This window comes from Somniosus microcephalus, chromosome 24 (genome assembly GCF_052327205.1).
Source record: "Somniosus microcephalus isolate GS21.2 chromosome 24, FLI_Smic_1.0, whole genome shotgun sequence".
Classification (NCBI taxonomy): Eukaryota; Metazoa; Chordata; class Chondrichthyes; order Squaliformes; family Somniosidae; genus Somniosus; species Somniosus microcephalus.
Window position 1 is genome coordinate 34,564,880 of NC_141010.1, and position 13,319 is coordinate 34,578,198.

General features: G+C 43.5%; 1 protein-coding gene across 1 annotated transcript; it reads right to left on the reverse strand.

Annotated features, from left to right (window-relative positions):
• Positions 1-2,559: 2,559 nt before the first annotated feature.
• On the reverse strand, positions 2,560-3,527 carry LOC147101225 (heat shock protein beta-11-like). Its single transcript, XM_085966478.1, has one exon. The coding sequence runs from the start codon at positions 3,447-3,449 to the stop codon at positions 2,787-2,789; it is 663 nt and encodes a 220-aa protein (XP_085822604.1). The 5' UTR covers positions 3,450-3,527; the 3' UTR covers positions 2,560-2,786.
• Between the last annotated feature and the right edge of the window lie 9,792 nt (positions 3,528-13,319).

A 13,319-nucleotide genomic window follows, 5' to 3' on the forward strand; every position in this document is an offset into this window, starting at 1 on the left:
CTATGTTACTCGCTGGAGTTTAGAAGAATGCGAGGGGATCTCATTGAAACTTATAAAATTCTGACAGGACTGGACAGACTAGATGCAGGAAGGATGTTCCCGATGGTCGGGGAGTCCAGAACCAGGGGTCACAGTCTAAGGATAAGGGGTAGGCCATTTAGGACAGAGATGAGGAATTTCTTCACCCAGAGAGTGGTGAACCTGTGGAATTCTCTACCACAGAAGGCAGTAGAGGCCAATTCATTAAATATATTCAAGAAGGAGTTGGATATATTTCTTAAGGCTAAAGGGATCAAGGGGTATGGGGAGAAGGCAGGGACAGGGTACTGAATTTGGATGATCAGCCATGATCTCATTGAATGGCGGAGCAGGCTCAAAGGGCCAAATGGCCTACTCCTGCTCCTATCTTTTATGTTTGTATATGACTGCTGGGCAGGAGTGTTGAAGTTGCGGAGGGGAGTCATGAGCCAGGTGGAGAGCGGATAGCCTTTGTCTCTGAGCAGCCCGCCACGAGCTTGACGTGGTGGCTGGAAGAGTCCTGGCACACCGGTCTGGCGCAGGATGAAGGCATCGTGGCTGCTGCCAGGATAGCGGGCATTGACATTGAGGATTAGCTGTCTGTGGTCGCACACCAACTGCACATTAAGTGAGTGGTAGCCTTTGTGGTTACAGAAAATCTCAGAATTGTTATGCGGTGCCCACAAAGCCACATGGGTGCAGTCAATGGTGCCCTGTACCATGGGGAAGCCCGCTATCCTGGCAAAGCCACGTGCACGTTTGTCCTGCTTCTCTCTGGTGATGGGGAAGGAAATGTAATCCCTTCTCCTACTGCAGAGAACCTCTGTGACCTCCCGGATGCAACAATGGACGGCAAACTGTGAGATGTTAGCTATGTTTCCTGTTGCAGACTGGAAGGATCCGCAGGCGAAGAAATTGAGGGCGACGGTAACCTTGACTGTCACTGAGAGAGCCATGGTCGCCCTGGTCTGAGGCTCGAGGTCTGGTTCCAGGAGGTGGCAGAATTCTGTGACCACCTCCTTGCTGAAGCGGAGCCTTCTAATACACTGCTCCTCGCTTAATTGGAGGTAAGAGAAGTGCTCTCGGAATAGCCTCGGAGGGTAAGGCCTCTTGTTGAGAGCCATCATGGCCCGTCTCCTCCCTCTGGCCACATGTTCCAATCTTTCTCGTTCCCTCCACCGTAGATCCTGGAGGGCGAGGTCGACTGCCACTACAGCCCCCATTAATGTAACCAAGTGTAGCACTTTGATTTGTTGTGAGAAAAAATATAACTAATTGTTAATAGCCACAACACTCCTGATACCTTGAAATGACTGAATGAATCGGTTTCACAATGTCAAACTGACAAGGAAGCAGTGAAACAGCACTAGCCAGACAGCTGCGACTCATTACTGAGGATACCTTTAAATACCGCCCCCGGAGCTGGCATCCACCTGCTTGATGCCTCCTCTCCCTGTCGGGGCGAGGGGCTAAGGCAGGGGGCGAAAATGCATTTTGCAGATCAGGCACCCAGTGAGCGTTGTACGCTCACTGACGTCACGATATGCCTAGCGTTGAAGTCCCTGGCAGAAACTGTTAGCGGCGGCGCTATGGGGGGGGGCCAGATTTGCCGTGTGCCGCTGGATTCGTATCGCCCCGGCGCTACTGCATCAGCACCCAGTTAGCGCCCCCGCCAGGCGCTAACCAACTGAATTTCCCCCCCTTTGTTTCGGTCAGTCCCCAACTCATAAGAATTAGGAGCAGGAGTAGGCCATATGGCCCTTCGAGCCTGCTCCGCCATTCAATAAGATGATCTTCGACCTCAACTCCATTTTCACGCCTGATCCCCATCCCTTGATTCCCCTAGAATCCAAAACTCAAAAAAGATTTTCTGAAAAAATTTCTGCAGACATGTGAGAGTTTGATCAACAAATCAGGGATGTCTTAAAATTTTATGACCCTTCTGATATTTCACTCTGAGTGGTCTGTAGGTTGAGATTAACCCATTGAAGCTCAGTCCTGCAGTGCTCAAGCTCTCCGATTACAGCATCCAGCTGTATTTTAAGCATCTCTAATTATGTTGCCTCTACATCGCTGCCTGGCAGATTATTGCAAACATTATTCATTCTCTAAGTGAAGAGGTTTATCCTGGTATCTGTTTTTAATTTACTTTTTACTAATTTAATTTCTTGTCCTACTGGTCCCACTTTCCTAGTTTACCTTTAAATAATATTTTAGGTGTATGTTATCGACATCATTTAATATTTTATATACAATTGATGAAAGTTGGTAGCTACGCTCTCCTTTCTTTTGAGAATTTAACATGCTCGCCTTGCCCAGATTCCTGACCAGAGTTAAGTATACCTACAAACTTGTTTGAATTCTACATTAAACAGAATCCAAGTGAAAAAGGTCACAATCATTCACTACCCGGAAGGAATATTTTGGACACAAGCTTCAGTTGCTGCTCGTTGTGAGATGGTGTGATTACCCCTGCAGCACGATGGGCTGAATGGTCTCCCTCTGAGCTGTAAAACTCAATGAAACACCTGTAGCCACAGACAAGTAGAATTTAAATTTTAATAAGTTAACAAATTGAATCATAGACCATTACTTTTCTGCAAGTTTCATTGTTCTAACATATCGAAAAAAATAATCTAGTTATCCACAGTAATGAGACATTGAACAATATCAGACATTCAACATTATGACATCAATTTCTGAGAAGCTCACTTCTGGCAATATTTTAATTATTTTTTATAACTACAAAAATTCATTGTAAATGAGTGTTAAGAGTCCTTTTTTGCTTCTGCCTCTTTCTTGCTCCCCTCATCCTTTCCACTGTCCTGTTCCTGGGCCTCTTTGCCTGGATTTAGCCGGGGGGAGGTTGTTGTATCAGAGGTGATGTTGATGGGGATGTTTCGTTCATTCACAGCTGGCAGTGCCAGGCGTGGGGCTTGAATCTTTAACCGACCGTCCTGTGACAAACAGCAGTTAAGAGCTTGAGCATCGACATCTTCTGGCAGCTGAAATTCTCTCCTGAACTCTTCATATTTGTAGCTGTAAGAGCTGCTCCCATCATCACTTTTCTTCTCGTGTTTTCCTGTCACCAGCACTTTTCTTCCAAGTACTTTCACCTTCAGTTCCTCCGGGGAGAACCGCTGGACATCCAGGGACAGAGAAAAGGCATCTCCATCCTTGCCCTCTGATTGGCTTTTACCTTCTTCATTGTCATCAGGTCTGGTGTCCTGATTTCTCGGTCTTTCCTCCCAAAATTCTTTTGCCAGCTCCTCAAGAACTCGATTGATGAAGTTCATGGTCTTTCTCGCTTCTTCCACCTGTTTCCACATGTTGCATTCAAACGGCTCAAAGACCGTGTGTGGAACAGGCCACAATGTGTACACAGGCTGCTGGCGCACACGTGAAGGGTGGAAAGCCCGACAGCTCAGCATTGTCTCTGCCTCTTCAATCACTTCTCTCAAACACGACTGATGTGAACTCCCAGTCTTCAGTCTCTGATCTGCTGCAGCACTCAGAACACCCGCCTTATATATTCCACTCCCAGAACACCGGACACTTCCAGAATTAGCTGAACATTGCTGGGTGTATGACACGTGAGCAGAAAATAAACTATGACACCCCAGCCTTACTTTAAACAAGAATGACTTGACTCAGTGACACATCGGTGTAACTTTAGAAACTTCTGGAATTATATTGTCCCAGCGGCATCACAGTTGGGTGACAGGCATCAATTTTGTGCTGATTTTGTATTTACCTGTTATAAACCAGTAATTAGCCTTAATTACTGGTGGTTGATATTGCTCGTTAATCGCCTTGGGGCGTTTTGCTAGGTTAAGTGCGCTATATAAATGTAAATTGTTGTTGTAAGTGAAGGTCTGAAGGCGTGACCCTGCTCTGAAAGCCAGGACACACAGCACTTACACTCTCCCATCTCAGGCCCAGATACTTGGCAATTTCTGTAACTGCATAATTATGCCACGCTGGGATGCTTGTTAACCTCAGCCCTCAACAACCAATTCCAGACCCTTCATGAATTTACCCTGATAGCATTTTGCTTTTACTTAGTGCCCGACTATTTATTCCGCTGTACAGGAACAGCAGTAAGCAGAAATAGACCAGCATTAGTCACGTCAGAATAAATGTTCTAAAATGTAATTTCTAAGAATGGTAATCATTATATTTGTTTCTGTATGAAAATTAAGTCAATGCTGAATAGTGGTATGTTGCCAAATATGATTACATTGTCCCAATTTTGTTACATCGAATCTATTAACTGTACAATATTGTATTACCTGTTATAAAACAATAATTCGGTCTAATTTCTAGTGGTTTATTGGACAGTAAATCGTGCAAATAAACTACATTATAGAGTTATCTGTAAACCAGCTGTCTCTTTGAGTTATTGTGTTATTTTAACTTTCCTTGTCGCTGGTCAGCATCAAAGCACAATTATTACTTTCTTAAGTATTAGCATTTTCATGTCCCTGAATCGTGACATTTCATTTTGGGTAATTTATCTACTAGAGTGAGTAATCTTTGCAAAATTGGTTGAAAAATAAATAGACAGCACAAGACTGTGAATCAGGTAAATCTGAAATGGAAATCTTTCTATTAGGCACTTTGCACCCCTCCAGCCGTAACAATGACTTTAATAACTTCAGACCTTAACAGTAGCTCCCACTTTCTTTACATCCAGCTTTCCCGTTTCCATTTAAAACCTGCCATATCCCAACTTCATCCACCCAACCACCTCAGCTATTCACACATTTTCAGTGTCTCTTAACTGTGCTACTGTATCGTGTTAACTTGTTTTCCTTTTAAACACTTTACAGGTCATTCTACTTCCTCTCTCTTACGGTTTGTTTTTTCATCCCCCTTTGTCTGTTCCTTTTAAAATGCCGCTCATCTTTTACTTCTTCCTGCTCTGATAAAGGGTGCGACCTAAAATGGCAACTTGTTTGTTTCCTCCAGATGTTGATTGATCTGCTGAGTGTTGCCTCATATTTTCTGCTTTTGTTTTAGGAGATTTAAGGGGGTGGCTGGGATACTGGCAAAGAAAAGCTGAAACCATATAAACAGCACGGGTATGTGCCAAAGGGTGAAATTTTTCCAGCTTCATTCCTCTGTGAAGTGTGGTGGGGTGGGACATCCAGCCACTGGTCTGACCCAGCCTCAAATCCTGGCGATGAGGTCATTAACATAAAAGGTACAGATGCCCATAATGCTCCCTGAGCATCTGCCATGAGTGGGGGAAGTGGGGCAAGAGGCCAATGATAACAGAGCAACTTCCTGCCCAAAAACAATCACAGCAACCTACTAATCTAATATTGAAGTTGCTGCTTGCTGTAGCAATCGATCACACTGGATCAATTGCCTTTAGGGATATGGCAGTGTGAGATCACTTCCATTGGGAAGAGAAGCAGTAGAACTAGGTTCTAATCCACGCTGTCCAGGGTCCACCACTGTCCTACCCGCCCATCCCAGTGTCAAAATGAAAGGTGAAAGCAATCTCTGACTTTTAAAATTCTTCAATAACATCCTTATTGAACCAATAGCAATGGATGCTAATTTATTCTTAAAGCCACATCAGTAATTTTTGGAAAATCTAAATTATATTCCTGAGGTATACAGTAGGCTAGGAAGATCAAAACTTGCATATCATTGGCTTTCGATATTCAGTTGGATCCCTGTACTAACAATGTATTGAATAGATTATTCACTGGTAACTTGTTGCTGGAGTGGGTGGGGGGTACATAATGTAATAAAACCTCAGAAAGAGATCTGGGGGTCCTGATTGACAATAAATTGAAGGTATTGCAACAATGCTTGACGGCAATGTGTAAAGCAAATCAGGTGCTGGGATTTATTAAAAGGTTAATATTGAGCTAAAATTGTGAGGTAATCCTGCCACTTTATAAATTATTGGTGCAACCGCTTAGAATACTGTAAACAGTTCTGCTCACCACAGTACAAAAGGATATTGCAGCTATTGAAAGGATACAGAGGAGAGCAACCAGAAAGATTGAGGGATTAAATTATGAGGAGCGATTGTGTAAATTGGACATGTTCTCACTGGAGAAGAGAAGGTTGAGTGGTCAACACCAGCAGTGGGCCATTACTGAACCCTGGGGAACACCATTATATACTTCCCTCCAGTCTGAAATACAGCCGTTCACCGCAACTCTGTTTTCTATCCCTTAGCCAATTTTGTATCCATGCTGCTGCTGCCTCTTTTATCCTGTGGGCTTCAATTTTGTTAACAAGCCTAATATATGGTACTTTATCAAACGCCTTTTGAAAGTCCATATACACATCAACTAAGGCCCATCTCGTTTGCCTTCTGCCATCCTGGTTATCACATGATACAATAATTGAGTTGTTGACTTAATCATAGCAATTAATCTCTATCAATGTCGACCATTGGGTCTGCACCAGCTCTTTCGAAGGGCAATCCAGTTAGTCCCATTCCACTGCAATTTTTTCTCAAGTATTTATCCAATTCCCTTTTGAAGGCGACTATTGAATCTGTCTCCGCTACCCTATAAGGCAGTCCAAATCCTAACCACTTGTGCGTAAAAGTTTTTCCTCTTGTCGCCCCTGGTTCTTTTGCCAATCGATTTAAATCTGTGCCCTCTGGTTATCAACCCTTCAGCCATTGGAAATCGTTTCTCTTTATTTATTCAATCTAAACCCTTAATAATTTTAAACACCTGTATCAAATCTCCTCTTGGCCTTCCCTGCTCTCAGGAGAATAATCCCAGCTTTTCCAGTCTATTCACATAACTGTAATTCTTCATCCCTGGAACCATTCTAGTAAATCTCTTCTGTAACCTTTGGGGCCAAACTAGTGTTTTGAATAGGTTTAGCCTAACTTCCTGGCTTTTGTGCGCAAGGGCCACGATTTTGCCAGCGCTCAGCGGACCCGATTGGTGGTGGGTCAGCTGTGAAACTTAAAATGATTGACGGGTCGGGAACCTGCTGTCAAAACGCACACACCTGCACTTCACAATGTTGGGTCCGCCAGCGCTGAGCAGACCCGACAAGCAGCGGCGGGGGACCCAATTCAAATCATTAGTGGCTTGTTTACAGCCACTTAACAATGCTTTTTTTCACAGCTCGCCCACCAGTTTCCCGCTGTGCCTAGACCTCGTCAGTGAAGTTTAAGCGGGAGGTCAGTGGCCACCTTAATTTTAATGTCGTGGAAATGACAGATGAGACAGCAACTCTCGATGGCGGTGATATCCTGTTCACAGTTGCTATTGCGATGGAGGCCACGATGACCCGCTGTAGCACGGCGGCCGGCAGCTCCTCGGCGGGAGGCTCGGAGGTTGAACCGGTAGGAGGGGAGGCGGCCAGCGGACCGAGGGCGGGAAAAGCAGGCCCTGGAAGGTCGGACACCGCGGGAAGCTCGGAGGTCAGACCGGGTGGAAGGGGAGCCAGGGAGAAGCAGGCCCCGGGACGTCGGTACCACGGCAGCTGAAGATTGTCGGGCAGGAGTGCGGGAAAGGCGGAGCGAGGCGAGAGCGGACCCTATTGTGATGGCGCCGATGAAGATGGCTGCCGTCCTTGCGGGCTCCGTGCATACCAGGCAGCTAAGTGTCCTTTACTGCTTGGTGCACTCAGCTCGTTAAGAAAAAAGCATTTCACTGACTGGATTTCACTTGTTGTATTTGGCTATGTGACAAATAAAATTGAAATAGAAATATATTCCACTCCCAGAACTCCAGACCCTTCCAGAATTAGCTAAGCATTGCTGGGTTTATGATGTGTGAGCAGAAAATAAACTATGACACCTCAGCCTTACTTTAAACAAGAATGACTCGGCTCAGTGACACATCGGTGTAACTTTAGAAACTTCTGGGATTATATTGTCCCAACGGCATCACAGTTGGGTAACAAGCATCAATTTTGTGCTGATTTTGTATTACCTGTTATAAACCAGTAATTTGTCTTAATTACTGGTGGTTGATATTGCTCTTGTTAATTGCCTTGGGGCGTTTTGTTAGGTTAAGTGCGCTATATAAATGTAAATTGTTGTTGTAAGTGAAGGTCTGAAGGCGTGACCCTGCTCTCAAAGTAGCGCTGTGATAGCCACCTCAGGCCCAGATACTTGGCAATTTCTGTAACTGCATAATTATGCCACGCTGGGATGCTTGTTAACCTCGGCCCTCAACAACCAATTCCAGACCCTTCATGAATTTACCGATAGCATTTTGCTTTTACTTAGCGCCCGACTATTTACTCTGCTGTATAGGAACAGCAGTAAGGCAGAAATAGACCAGCATTAGTCACGTCAGAATAAACGTTCTAAAATGTTTTAAACTGTCATTTGTAAAAATTTAAATTATACTCGTTTCTGTATCACTTTATGAAAATTAAGTGAATGCTGCTGAATAGGGATATGTTGCCAAATATGATTACATTGTTCCAATTTTGTTTAAATCCAATCTATTAACAGTACAATATTGTATTACATGTTATAAAACAATAATTAGGCCTAATTTCGAGTGGTTTACTGGACAGTAAATCGTGCAAACAAACTACATTATAGAGTTATCTGTAAACCAGCTGTCTCTTTTGAGTTATTGTGTTGATTATTTTATCTTTTCTTGTCGCTGGTCAGCATCAAAGCACAATTATAACTTTCTTAAGTATTAGCATTTTCATGTCCCTGAATCGTGACATTTCATTTTGGGTAATTTATCTACTAGAGTAATCTTTACAAAATTGGTTGAAAAAAATAAGGCAGCACAAGACTGTGAATCAGGTAAATCTGAAATGGAAATCTTTCTATTAGGCACTTTGCAGCCCTCCAGCCGTAACATTGACTTTAATAACTTCAGACCTTAACAGTAGCTCCCACTTTCTTTACATCCAGCTTTCCCGTTTCCATTTAAAACCTGCCAATACTCAAGGTGTGGTCTCACCAAGGTCCTGTACAACTGCAGCAAAGATGTCTTGCTGCAGTTGTACAGGGCCTTGGTGAGACCACATCTTGAGTATTGTGTGCAGTTTTGGTCGCCTTATCTGAGGAAGGATGTTCTTGCCATGGAGGGAGTGCAGCGAAGATTCACCAGACTGATACCTGGGATGGCAGGAATGACTTATGAAGAGAGATTGGGTCGATTAGGCTTATATTCGCTAGAGTTTAGAAGAATGAGAAGGGATCTCATTGAAACTTATAAAATTCTAACAGGACTAGACAGACTAGGTGCAGGAAGGATGTTCCCGATGGCGGGGGAGTACAGAACCAGGGGTCACAGTCTAAGGATAAGGGGTAAGCCATTTAGGACTGAGATGAGGAGGAATTTCTTCACCCAGAGTGGTGAACCTGTGGAATTCTCTACCACAGAAGGCAGTTGAGGCCAACTTATTAAATATATTCAAGGAGGAGTTAGATATATTTCTTAAGGCTAATAAAGGGATCAAGGGATATGGGGAGAAAGCAGGGACAGGGTACTGAATTTGGATGATCAGCCATGATCTCATTAAATGGCAGAACAGGCTCGAGGAGCCGAATGGCCTACTCCTGCTCCTATCTTCTATGTTTCTACATCCCAACTTCATCCCCCCCAATCACCTTTGCTAGTCACACATTTTCAGTGTCTCTTAACTGTGCTACTGTATCATGTTAACTTGTTTTCCTTTTAAACACTTTAGTTCATTCTACTTCCTCTCTCGTACGTTTGTTTTTTCATCCCCCTTTGTCTGTTCCTTTGAAAATGCCGCTCATCTTTTACTTCTTCCCGCTCTGATAGTGTTCGACCTAAAACGGCAACTTGTTTGTTTCCTCCAGATGTTGATTGATCTGCTGAGTGTTGCCTCATATTTTCTGCTTTTGTTTTAGGAGATTTAAGGGGGTGGCTGAGATACCGGCAAAGAAAAGCTGAAACCATATAAACAGCACGGGTATGTGCCAAAGGGTGAAATTCTTCCAGCTTCATTCCTCTGTGAAGTGTGGTGGGTTGGGACATCCGGCCACTGGTCTGACCCAGCCTCAAATCCTGGAGATGAGGTCATGAACATAAAAGGTACAGATGCTGCCCATAATGCTCCCCGAGCGTCTGCCATGAGTGGGGGAAGTGGGGCAGGAGGCCAAGGATAACAGAGCAACTTCCTGCCCAAAGACAATCACAGTAACCTACTAATCTAATATTGAAGTTGCTGCAGCAATCAATCACACTGGATCAATTGCCATTAGGGATATGGCAGTGTGAGATCACTTCCACTAGGAAGAGACGCAGTAGAACTAGGTTCCCATCCATGCTGTCCAGGGTCTACCACTATCCTACCCTCCCAGGCCAGGAATTTCAGGGCCCATCCCAGTGTCAAAATGAAAGGTGAAAGCACTCTGACTTTTAAAATTCTTCAATAACATCCTTATTGAACCAATAGGATGCAGGGCACAATTTCAAAATCTGCAAATGACATGAAACTTGGAAGTGCAGTAAACAGCGAGGAAGATAGTAATAAACTTCAAAAGGTCATAGACAGCCTGGTGGAATGGGTGGCCACATGGCAGATGAAATTCAATGCAGAAAAGTATGAGGTGATACATTAAAAAAATTGCAGTAGTGTGGGACTAACTGCTCTTCGAAAGAGCTGGCACAGACGCAATGGGCCGAATGGCCTCCTTCTGTGCTGTACTATTCTAAGACCTTGGTCTTTTTCCATCTAGCAATGCTGATGTTCCTCAAACCCTGTATAAATTGCAATTTTTCTTTTTTATCCTCTTCACCTTCCTCAGGCTCTCTTCTGCAAACAGTTCCACTTTGTAACTAAAAGAACAGTATTCAGTACATGTTTAAGAGCAGTAACAAAGAGCCAACAGTAAATTCAAGTGCAATTGTGGGCCTCCGCTGCTATTTGGAAAGACTGATACCTGGGATGGCAGGAGCGACGTATGAAGAGCGATTGGGTCGATTAGGCTTATATTCACTAGCGTTTAGAAGAATGCAAGGGGATCTCATTGAAACTTATAAAATTCTAACAGGACTAGACAGACTAGATGCAGGAAGGCTGTTCCCGATTGCGGGGGAGTCCAGAACCAGGGGTCACAGTCTAAGGATAAGGGGTAAGCCATTTAGGACTGAGATGAGGAGGAATTTCTTCACCCAGAGAGTGGTGAACCTGTGGAATTCTCTACCACAGAAGGCAGTTGAGGCCAATTCATTAAATATATTCAAGGAGTTACAGGAAACTTTCGATTTACCGGCACCTAAATAACCAGAAATCTCGGTTAACCGGCAAAATTCAGTAGATTTTACTTCATATTGTACTTGCCTTCCTCCATCTGGTGCTGTGCAAGGGTGTGGCTGCAGCTGTTGCTAAGCTACAGAGACGCTGGGAAGTTGTGGCCATTGTTCTGCACTTGTTGCTAAGGAACAGGGTTTGTTGTTTTATACGGAGCTGTCAGCTCGCCGTATCTTTTACTATAGCGTTCGGTTATCCGGAATTTTTGATGAACCAGCACCACGTCGGTGCCGGATAAAAAAGTTTCCTGTAGATATATTTCTTAAGGCTAAGGGGATCAAGGGATATGGGGAGAAAGCAGAGACAGGATACTGAATTTGGATGATCAGCCATGATCTCATTAAATGGCGGAACAGGCTAGAGGGGCCGAATGGCCTACTCCTGCTCCTATCGTCTATGTTTCTTTGCTCTGTTTGATCTCCTCAGAACCACTTGATTGAACTTGAGATTTGCTGCCACCTATTGTTAGTGCACTAAGATCAAAATTGAATAACTTCATTTAATAATTAATTCAATAGGCTCAAAAAAGGCATTAATAGGTAACCTAGTGGTGTTTCAGTCTGAATTTGATAAATGGTATTTGTGTATGAGAAAAATCAGCACTTTACCAGAATCTCATTACACAGCCAAGTTGTTGAGCATGAAGTTATTTTCCAGCAGCCTATAATAAAAGGAGTCCCCACTTAAACACTGCCAGCCATGAAATTCACTCCCTTCTTTGTTGCTATACATATTTTTATATTGAGTATAAATTCCTACACACACATTTACATTGTACAACAACCCAAGTAAACGTGTCACACTAATTATAACCTCCTGCCTCAGCTCCAGTGAGACAAGTTTACACAGGCAGTATCCATTATAAATATGGAAATAGGAATTTAGAATGCATAATAGTCAGTGTCAGATTTTTATTTATAAATTATAGGACAGAAATGATTCAGGAAATTAGTAAACATTGCAAGATGGAATCTCCATCATCCATAATGACAAAGAACCATTCAGTAACTTTCAAAAGGGAACTGGATATATGTGAAAAGGAAGTATCTGCAGGACTATGGGGAAAGAATGAATTGGATAGCTCGTTCAAAAAGCCAGCACAGAAACAATGGGCTGATTGGCCTCCTTCTGTGTTGTATAATTCTAACCCGTTTGATGGATAGTGGAAGTTTCCCACATTTTGACTGTGCACATTCGCTAGAACAATACCCTTTCCGCAGGAAAAAGACAAACAATACAAATATTGAACTTAATCTTTCTTGGGCGGCGAGGATGATTTACGCCAGACAGGAGACTGGCATCAACGGGTTGTGCAACACGGTAGTGTGCGGTCACATGTAAATTCTGCTGGATAATAATAGGAGGGGACCGAGTGTAACATATCAAAGTTTGCAGATGATACTAAGATGGGGGTGAAAGTAGTGAGTGAGGAGGACATAAAAAACCTTCAAGGGGACATAGACAGGCTAATTAAGTGGGCAGAGATTTGGCAGATGGAATACAATACTGGAAAGTGTGAGGTTATGCACTTTGGCAGGAAAAATCGTAGAGCAAGTTATTATGTTAATGGCAAGAAACTGGAAAGTACTGAAGTACAAAGGGATCTGGGGGTCCTGGTGCACAAAACTCAAAAGGTTAGTATGCAGGTGCAGCAAGTGATTAAGAAGGCCAATGGAATGTTGGCTTTCATTGCTAGGGGGATAGAATATAAAAATAGGGAGATATTGCTTCAGTTGTACAAGGTATTGGTGAGACCGCACCTGGAATATTGCGTACAGTTTTGGTGTCCATACTTAAGGACATACTTGCTCTCGAGTCAGTACAAAGAAGGTTCATTCGGTTAATCCCGGGGATGGACATATGAGGAGAGGTTGAATAGATTGGGACTCTACTCATTGGAGTTCAGAAGAATGAGAGGCAATCTTATTGAAACATATAAGATTGTGAAGGGGTTGGATCGGGTGGATGCAGGGAAGATGTTCCCGATGATGGGTGAAACTAGAACTAGGGGGCATAGTCTTAGAATAAAGGGCTGCTTTTCAAAACTG